Source organism: Branchiostoma belcheri, unplaced genomic scaffold (assembly GCF_001625305.1).
Source record: "Branchiostoma belcheri isolate BF01 breed outbred unplaced genomic scaffold, Haploidv18h27 scaffold299, whole genome shotgun sequence".
NCBI classification, from domain to species: Eukaryota; Metazoa; Chordata; class Leptocardii; order Amphioxiformes; family Branchiostomatidae; genus Branchiostoma; species Branchiostoma belcheri.
The window spans coordinates 17,111-26,091 of NW_017803908.1; the positions used below are offsets into that span (position 1 = coordinate 17,111).

General features: G+C 39.1%; 2 protein-coding genes across 2 annotated transcripts; one reads left to right on the forward strand and one right to left on the reverse strand.

Annotated features, from left to right (window-relative positions):
• Positions 1-1,936: 1,936 nt before the first annotated feature.
• Positions 1,937-5,918, reverse strand: LOC109473261 (histamine N-methyltransferase-like). The gene is made up of 5 exons (XM_019773138.1): positions 5,836-5,918; positions 4,680-4,876; positions 3,901-4,001; positions 3,070-3,283; positions 1,937-2,304 (listed from the first exon to the last, which is right to left on the reverse strand). The coding sequence occupies exons 2-5, from the start codon at positions 4,870-4,872 to the stop codon at positions 1,937-1,939; spliced, it is 876 nt and encodes a 291-aa protein (XP_019628697.1). The 5' UTR covers positions 4,873-4,876; positions 5,836-5,918.
• A 1,885-nt stretch (positions 5,919-7,803) lies between these two features.
• Positions 7,804-8,781, forward strand: LOC109473276 (juvenile hormone acid O-methyltransferase-like). The gene is made up of 2 exons (XM_019773151.1): positions 7,804-8,012; positions 8,214-8,781. Exons 1-2 carry the CDS (start codon positions 7,804-7,806, stop codon positions 8,779-8,781), a joined length of 777 nt encoding a protein of 258 aa, XP_019628710.1.
• The last annotated feature ends 200 nt before the right edge of the window (positions 8,782-8,981 follow it).

The window sequence follows — 8,981 nt, forward strand, 5'->3', positions numbered from 1 at the left end:
CACAGACACACGCACACACACACACACACACACACACACACACACACACACACACACCAAAAACAATACCTCCATTTTTCATGGAGGTAAAAAAGATCACGTCCGCCGAGGCTCTGGCCTGGCTCTAGGCCTGGGTAGTCTATGGTAGCTAGCGACAAAACGGAGCAAGGCACGCAGGCTACCGAAGCTCCACGACTCAAGAACTCCAAAAAGCCAACATGTACCGGCTTGTCGTATACGTTGCTAAGTACTACAGCAAATTAAAAATACCTATTTCGTATTTCTGTGGTTTAGTAGCATTTCATTTTGGGCCGGAAGTTTTTTATTCGCCCGCGCGCACCTCTTTGGGGTCTTCAAAGGATGTCATCCATAAAATTAATTCGGTGTGGACATATACTTAAAATAGCTTTTCCGTAAACAATAGTACACGTGTACACGTTCTCTTGTATGAAGTTAGAAGAAGACATTTAACAGCCTTCAGTTTAAATTCTGGACTACTAATTCTAATTTACTTCCGGACTAATTTCCATATCCATATCAACAACCTTATATCTAGTTATACTGCCATGTAACACTGAAAGATTACAAAATGTAGCAACAGTTTAATAAAGGAGAAATACACCGTCTTAGAAGGATAAATTCTGATACACCGAATATTTCATTTAGCTATAAAAGATAGTATAACACATGTACATTAATGAAATATAAAGAAAATATAAGACTCACATATTCTTATAGCAGATAACATTTCTGATACTGAATCAATCTAAGAATGTCACATGATCCTTAATATCTTATCATCTGTCAATGAAAATGTTTTTCTATACAATCGTGTCAAATGTCTAATCTATGGTTATACATTTATTTTGTATATAACGTTGTTTATATTGTGACTACATGGTGTCCAAATGTAACAAAGCCACTTTCATCTTGAAATCTCTTTATGGGAGAGTATTTAACCCTTCCTAGACCGGGGGGGGGGGCTAAAAGTGCCTGCGGCAAATTTGATGTCACCTAGCGTCTGAACGGCTAGAATATTGTTGGCAACAATTCTCTATCATTGGAATAAGATAATATTTTGTGTTCCACGGCAACGGGTTTCTGACAGGCATTTTTTGCTAAATTTAGTACTTTTTGTTTCAACAATAGCATTTTATGGGTTTATGTCAAGTTACTCATGGTTTCTAATATTAATAAAATCCCATATAATTTTATGTAAATTTTATCATTAAATATGCATAATTTATGCTAATTTGTTGACGTCATTGGCCAAAATCCAAGATGGCAGACCATATCATTAGAACAGGTATATACAGGTTATTTTCATTAAAATTTCATCAATACTTCCATTTCTTTTTCCAAAAAAGGTTTAAATGAAGGTCTTTAGTATGTTCACGATGTATTTTAGGCTTTATCATGAAGAAAAACTATTTTTGAAAATTCAAGATTGATGATCCAAGATGGCGGATATCTTAAATATGCATGACGTCATTTTATGACGCCACCGGTGTTGCTATGGGCAACATAAGACTTAGTACACCATAATATTCTGTCATAAACACTTTTGGTACAGTTATGTTGAATACCATTTAGTTGTTAGGGAAAAACCTATTTAGACGGTTTTGGCCAATAAAATCACATTAATGACGTCATAATGACGTCATATTACATCATGACGACATAAAAATTGTAGATATAATAAATTTTCACTAGTACACCATTCTCTAAAAATTTGGTGGTCATACGACATACCGTTCGCGTGTTCTTAGGGGGGGGTCAAAAGACCCCCCCCCGTTCCCCAATGTCAAAAAAAGCCCGGTCTAGGTAGGGTTGGTGACGTTTAAACTTCAAAGTGGATACCGCCATCCTCATCAATAATATTATACATGCATGTCATACAAATGATCAGCTTTTTCGCATGTAGACAATTTATGTTCTACATGTTCTTTTCATTTTTACGGGCGATGATAGCCGCGGTACGTACTTTGAAAACGATCTTATCATCCACCAATGACGAATTGCGCAGACAGTACTCCAAGACTGCCGACCTCATCTTGGGATATTCGTAGACGTTCGACGTTTGCGTCAAGAAGTCGAGAAGCAGTCTTCCCGTCTCCGAGTCCTCCTTGTAGCACTCCGCGAGGTTGACGTCATGCTCGTCCTCTGCGATGACGTAACTGATGCCCATGGATTCCAGCGACCTAGTGACGTCACTAGAAGTGCGAAGTGACGTCTGCAGACGATCGTTTTCATGCGGGAACCACTTCCACATTTCATGGTGCAGTTTCCCCACGCCTCTTTTGTCTGCAAAAGCATGTATATGTATGTGTTTATGATTTTCTATTCATCAAAACATGAAAATATAACAAGGACAGTGTAACGCTGCACTCAAGTTTACAACTTATATTAACAGCGCCACACAACAAAAAAGTACAATTAACATTTGAATATACAAAGTTGACATATCTGTGCGCCGTAGTCCCACCACCCCCAAGACATTAAAAAATATTAAATTAAATGCTAACAGAGCTATTTGAAAGATAAGATTACGTGGTAACCTCCTATATCTCATTGGCGGAAAAACATCCGCCAATCAGAGCTAGGAGAAGAATTTAGGCCTATTAACACGAACGTAGTATTTGGACTTCTATATCTAATTTACTGTTAGAAACAGTTTTGCGTTTATGATTGCGCTCAAAACTGTCACCCATTAGATCTAGAATATCAAATTAATTTGAACTAGAAAAGTGACATTTTTTTTTGCAAAGCAAATGCATGATGTTTACCTTCGGATATGGTCTGCTCTGTTAATTCTTTCTCAAACACATTCACATACATGTTTATGGTGACAAGAGTATAAATGCCTATTATGAAATTGCAACATTATGTAACCCAACACCAGTTACTATGGTAACAGACGTCAACAAAAGAGGCCATTGGCCAGGTCAGAGGTTAGTGTTTGGAACAGAAGAAGAAGAAATGGAGCAAAAACAACATGTTTTCCTTTGGTAAACATAAAAATGCTACCTTGTTTATCTAAAATTGTATCGTCATGATTTCTCAGCATACCCGATAGAAGCAACACAAACAGGTAGCCCCCATCGGCCAGTTGTTCCCACATGTTCCGCAAGGCGGCGTGGTGGTCCTCTACATGGTACAGAACCCGCACAGCATGGGCAAGATCGAACTTCGTACCATCGTAGTCGGAAAAGTATTCTTCCGCTGTCTGTTGGCGCCAGTTAAACTTCACTGCACCGAGGCTCGTGTCTTGTTGTACCATGGCCTAGAGGATTATAATGTTTGACTTTATTTTCAAGCAAGAAACGCACCCCTGATGTTAACGGCTTTAAACCTCTACCGTTTCATTTTCTGAAGAACATTAGGGCCATTTGATTATATGGATGGCATTCTCTGGAAACCCCAAAACTGATGCGAGCTTTGAAGTTTTGCAAAAAGAAAAGTTGCTTTTATAAGGAAATGTACCTGGTGATGAAGGTTGTACAAATGACACAGAGTATGGTATGGAAAATAATCTACTCTTCAAATTAATTTCTTTACATTCTCGTCTTTTTCGTTTGATTTTGGCATTCTACGACATATTGATATTGTTTTCAAATATATTTTTTCTGTATGTGTTTGCTCATTTTGCATCTGTTTTGTACGATTTACAGTATGGTTGAAAACTTTTTTTTTAAACGGCCGAAAATTCATGCGCGCGCTGATGTCATTCATATAATGAAATCAACATGGCCTAACTAGTCCTTTATGAATAGCAAAAGCATAAAAAATTGCTCTTGGATTGGGTAAATTTATAGCTATTCAATTTCCTGATGTTTGTAAAGCTGATATAGGTTTGGAACTAAACTCAACTAGTCAACAAATATCGAAATGGGGATATACCTTAAAATCTTGCAGCATTTCTCCCGAGGGTTCCACGACTCGGCTGTACACGCTAGTTTGACTTTGCATGATCTTCCTCAAGATAACGCTGTCCGCTTCTCCTGTAAATAATGATATCCGAAAATAATTCCATCAGGTTGTATCGTCATGATTTCAAAATTTTACATAGGATATTAAGATTTACAAAAACAATTGTCTTTACTTTATTTGCATATCAATCAATAGTTTGTGCATTTCACCTCTGGTCTCTCAGTCACTGACGAAAGCTAGTGGATACTAGCTGAAACGTCTGACGTTTTCAAAATCATATCCAGTTGCTTGAGTAACTGCTTTTTGGCTTATCGTATTACCCGGATGTCTAACCTTCATCGACGTATATTGGGATTTACACTTACTAAAAAATATAGACACAACCAGAAATTCTCCCTAACTTGTCTATTAGACAACTCCATTGTAGTTTCTGACTAGACGGGGGATATATATATATATATATATATATATTGTGTTCTCGCCGCAAAAGCGCCACCTACATCGGCTATATATAGCGGCAAGAAGCAGAACTCTAGTCAGAAGGTGTCCGATACATGTAGACATCGACACGTAAGCAAGGTAGGTAGACTCCCTGGTTGTGGACTAGAAAATCCCGAATTATATGTTTCTGAGGTTCCCATTCTGGGAAAGCCGTCCAGTGCACTAGTGTGTTAGTTCGTTATCTGACAGCTATATAATACATACACGTTATGTTACAATATGTACAACCACACTGCCAAGTATCTCACCTGATCCACTCCCAATACTGAGTACACGGATATTTGTCCCCTCTCGACGAGGAGTTGGTATCGGGATGGTCTTCCCCAAAAATTCCTCGTTGAAACGTTGACGTGTAGTCCCGACAAACGCACCCTTTGTCACCTTATAAGCGGCCGCCCATCGCACAGGGGAGTCTTTGATCAGCCTCCCGACTCTTAGCATTGTCCTGAACAAGAAATCATAGATTTCATACTTCCGGGATTTCAGATTCAGATTTTATTGAATTTCGACTGACATGTAATATGTCATATGACAGGTCAAACGGGCGGTATTTTATCGCTAATGATACAGATACATGTAGGATTTTATGCTATCCATATGTCGAGTATTTACAACTTACAAATGGATAGCATAAAATCCTACATATATCTGTATCATTAGCGATAAAATACCGCCCGTTTGACCTAGATTTCGCTCTGCGCCTTCCTAGGAGTGGATTTGCAACCCCTCACGCCGTGGACGGTTTAAAAAATGTCAGTACTAGAATTGTCTTTATAATTTACTCGGATATAGTCAAGGTTTGAGTCATTCTGCCAGCATCAGCCATTTCTGCTGAAAATTTTTTGTCTATGGGATTATCCTACGCGAAAATGACCAATTTTGTGCATTATTTTTTGGAGGGAAAATAATGTTTTCCGTTGATTTTATAATAATGTTTTCCGTTGATTTTATCAAACTTAAATAGGTTGAAGAAACCAAACTCCGCTTGTCTTGTAGCTGAGGAGATATCCTTTCGTCCCATATACAGTTATTCTCCTTCCGAATTATTCCACGGCAGAGATGGTCGCTAGATTTGAGGATGTACAGCTTCGAATAGAAACGCCAAATAAACTGGGGTGCGCCCCCCCCCCCAGGGCACATCTAGTTCGCGACCTTATTAGTCCCGGACCAGCGAAACCCAAGTCACGTCACTCAATCCGTACCGACTGGTAACAAACACAGAAACAATTCGTCCCTGAATTATCTCTGAGTACTAATAGATTGAGGACATACAGTACAGGCTTTTGTAATCTTGAGCGAAATGCTGCATGTCAATAGATTAATTATATAGCTAGGTTACGTGACAAAATATCTCAAACTGTACGAAGACAAGCTTTTAGAAAACAACAATATGGTTGAATTCACCTTTCTAAGCCTTCGTCCGTCCGTAAAATATAAGATCAAGACGTGGATGGCTGCGGTCAGTGACCTGCTAACCGGTAAAGTTCACTATGGGTTCAAGGGGAGACGTTCAACAATGTAAATATGACAACGTCGCTGTGACGTTTTTAACCAAAATTACGTAGCAAAAAAAGAAGTTAAAGATTTGTCAGTAAGTATGTATTTAAAAGTAAACGAACTGCTTTAACATTAAAAGCGTACAGAGTAACAAAAGACGAATAATGTGTTGGCTTTTATATTATTCGCCCCTAGTCCAGGAATCCAATGGTCCGTTCCTATGCCCTTTCATGGAGTTCAACGGTCAAGGTCAGGGGTTTATCAGGCCATGCTCAGGCGGCTGCCACATACGGCTGGGTGTGCCATAGGACACTCTTTTCGTTCATGAAATTCCAGAAGAGGACGAGAGCCACCACTTGCATCCTTGCGGTCAAGAATATTGAACAGCAGCTTGTTCTGGAACTGCTGGCATTGTAAATTTGTAGTACATAGCGACTTTAGAAAAAAAATTACGACAAGCGAATTCATTAACCGTATCTAGACCGGGGGGAGGGGGGCTAAAAGTGCCCGCGCCAACTTTGATGTCACATAGCGTCTGAACGGCTCGCGCTAGAATAGCCAAACTTGGTGACTGTTCCTAGAACATTTTTGGCAACAATTCTGTATCATTGGACTAAGATAATGATTTTTTGTGTTGCCATGGCAACGGGTTTCTGACAAACATTTTTTTTGCTAAATTTAGTAATTTTCGTTTCAACAATAGAATTTTATGGGTTTTATGTTAAGTTACACATGGTTTCTAATATGAATAATATCCTATATAATTTTTTGTAAATTTCGTCATTAAAAGCATAATTTATGCTAATTTGATGACGTCATTGGCCAAAATCCAAGATGGCGGACCATATACTATTAGAACAGGTATTTACAGGTTATTTTCCTCAAAATTTCATCAATACTTTAAATTATGGTGTCGTACAGGTGTATAGTGCACTTTACAATAACATTGGGAAGGTCATTTACATATAGACAAAACAATAGTGGGCCCAAGATACTTCCCTAGGGTACGCCGCAAGTGACCCGAGCTTTCTTGGAGTATTGGCCTTGAAGCTGTGTGCACTGGAAGCGGTCTGTAAGATACGATGTAAAGCATTTTTAGTGTCACTGTCGAAGCCCAACTTATCGAGTTTTCTCAGCAAAATGTCATAGTTTACCGTGTCAAAAGCTTTTCTTAAATCCAAGAAAATATTCCAAAAAGCAGTTACTCAAGCAACTGGATATGATTTTGAAAACGTCAAATGTCAAACGTCATGACGAAAACGTCAAAATCATAATTCAAATTCAAAATCATATCCAGTTGCTTGAGTAACTGCTTTTTGGCGTATCGTATTACCTGGATGTCTAACCTTCATCGACGTAACAAGAAAATATTGATATTGCTTTACAAACATGCGTCGCGCAATTCGTACAAGCGAAATTCTGTAAAACTTCGGGTATTCATTGCATCATAATCTATTGGAAAATATAGCACTCCCTTCTGGCCTTTAGTACTTCTTTAACATCATTTTCCGGGTCATTTTTTGTTGTGTGGCAATGTTTTGCTGACAACTAATGGAGATAAATACAACATTTTCATACAACATTACCTTCGCGAAGAAGGTCGCCTAAAATAGAATAAAATAGAATGGTAAAATCGCATTCTTTGTCATCGGACAACTCCTGGTATGTAGGCGGATATATCTAAGATGATATTTTTTTCAAATAATTGATGATCATTTACAATACGCGTGCAGTTTTAAAGGTTATACTACTCTTGTATTAGCTCTTGGTACTCTACTTGTTCTATTACTAGCTAATATACTTGATGTTGTTTCGTTTGTTTTCGTACTCACAGTTGAAGTGTTACATGTGCTATATTTTATACGAATACAGAAAATGGACTCAACGAAGCCTGAGTTCTATTCTCAGAACAGCTCCCTTCAGCACGACCTCGGAGTTGAGCTGCTGCAGCAGTACATGAGGTGGGAGGAGGGCGACACAGTTTTGGACGCCGGATGTGGCACTGGGGAAATCTGCAAGTACATCTCCCAACAGCCAGGGGTCGCTTCTGTATGGGGCTTAGATGTGTCACCTGACTTTGTTAGGTACAATGTATTTTCTTACATACACGGTCTTTTTATAAAAAAATGTATATTTCTAGAATATTACAATTGCAGTGTTGTTCATACCCTGGGAATCTCAAAATCTTTGGAATTCTTGTACCCCAAATTGGGTTTGTGGATTTCCAGTAACACCTTATAGATCAAATGCGATATTTTACTAAATATGGGTTTCCTGTTTCACAGGTATGCCAGTCAACACAACTCCTCCCCAAACGTGCTCTATGACGTGTCTGATATCTCTGATGCGTCCACCATAAAGCCAGAGTTACAAGGCACCTTCAGTAAGGTAGTTTCTCTCCAAGTGTTACACTGGGTCCAAGACAAGGCTGCAGCGCTTAAAGTGCTGCATTCTTGCCTGAAACCGCGTGGAGAAATCTTATTGTGGTTCTGTACTGATGTGAGCAAGATCTGCCAAATCAGCCCGGGTTTGGCTTCCCACCCCAAGTGGAAAAACTACTTAAAGGACTTTCAACCGAATTTGTTTCCATGGCCTTCCAGCGATATCGTGAAGGAACGACATAGTAGCCACCTTCTGGAGGAGTGCGGTTTCGAAGTCCTCTCCTGTCATCTCAAAAAACTGCAGTACTCTTTCACCTGTCAGGAGCAATGGAAGAAATCGATGAGTGCTCTATTACGCCATCTTTGCTACATACCAGAAGACAAACACGAGGAATTCTTGAATGACGCCGAGAAGATGGCACGAGATGTCCGACTTTTGTCAGGCGATTTCAAAATTACCGATGGGTTTTAGATTATTCATGCTCAAAAGCTGTAATTCAATACCCTTGACAGTGAGTTTGTGAAACAAAACGGGATGAAAGACCAAGCCAATGGATGTGTTTTGTAACATCAATAATATTTTTCTGTCATGTACAGTCATGGAGGTAAAAAAACCGCACAATCTATACGGGACTCAGTCCTGTCTGACGAATCCCTACACTACCCTGCCAT

Excerpts from the sequence above, each read along its gene's own strand:
- LOC109473261 (XM_019773138.1), bottom strand. The coding sequence starts at position 4,872 with ATGCTAAGAGTCGGGAGGCTGATCAAAGACTCCCCTGTGCGATGGGCG. Across the intron at positions 4,002-4,679 it reads CAGTATTGGGAGTGGATCAG|GAGAAGCGGACAGCGTTATC; the intron begins GTGAGATACTTG and ends CATTATTTACAG. Across the intron at positions 3,284-3,900 it reads AAATGCTGCAAGATTTTAAG|GCCATGGTACAACAAGACAC; the intron begins GTATATCCCCAT and ends ATAATCCTCTAG.
- LOC109473276 (XM_019773151.1), top strand. The coding sequence starts at position 7,804 with ATGGACTCAACGAAGCCTGAGTTCTATTCTCAGAACAGCTCCCTTCAG. Across the intron at positions 8,013-8,213 it reads GTGTCACCTGACTTTGTTAG|GTATGCCAGTCAACACAACT; the intron begins GTACAATGTATT and ends CCTGTTTCACAG.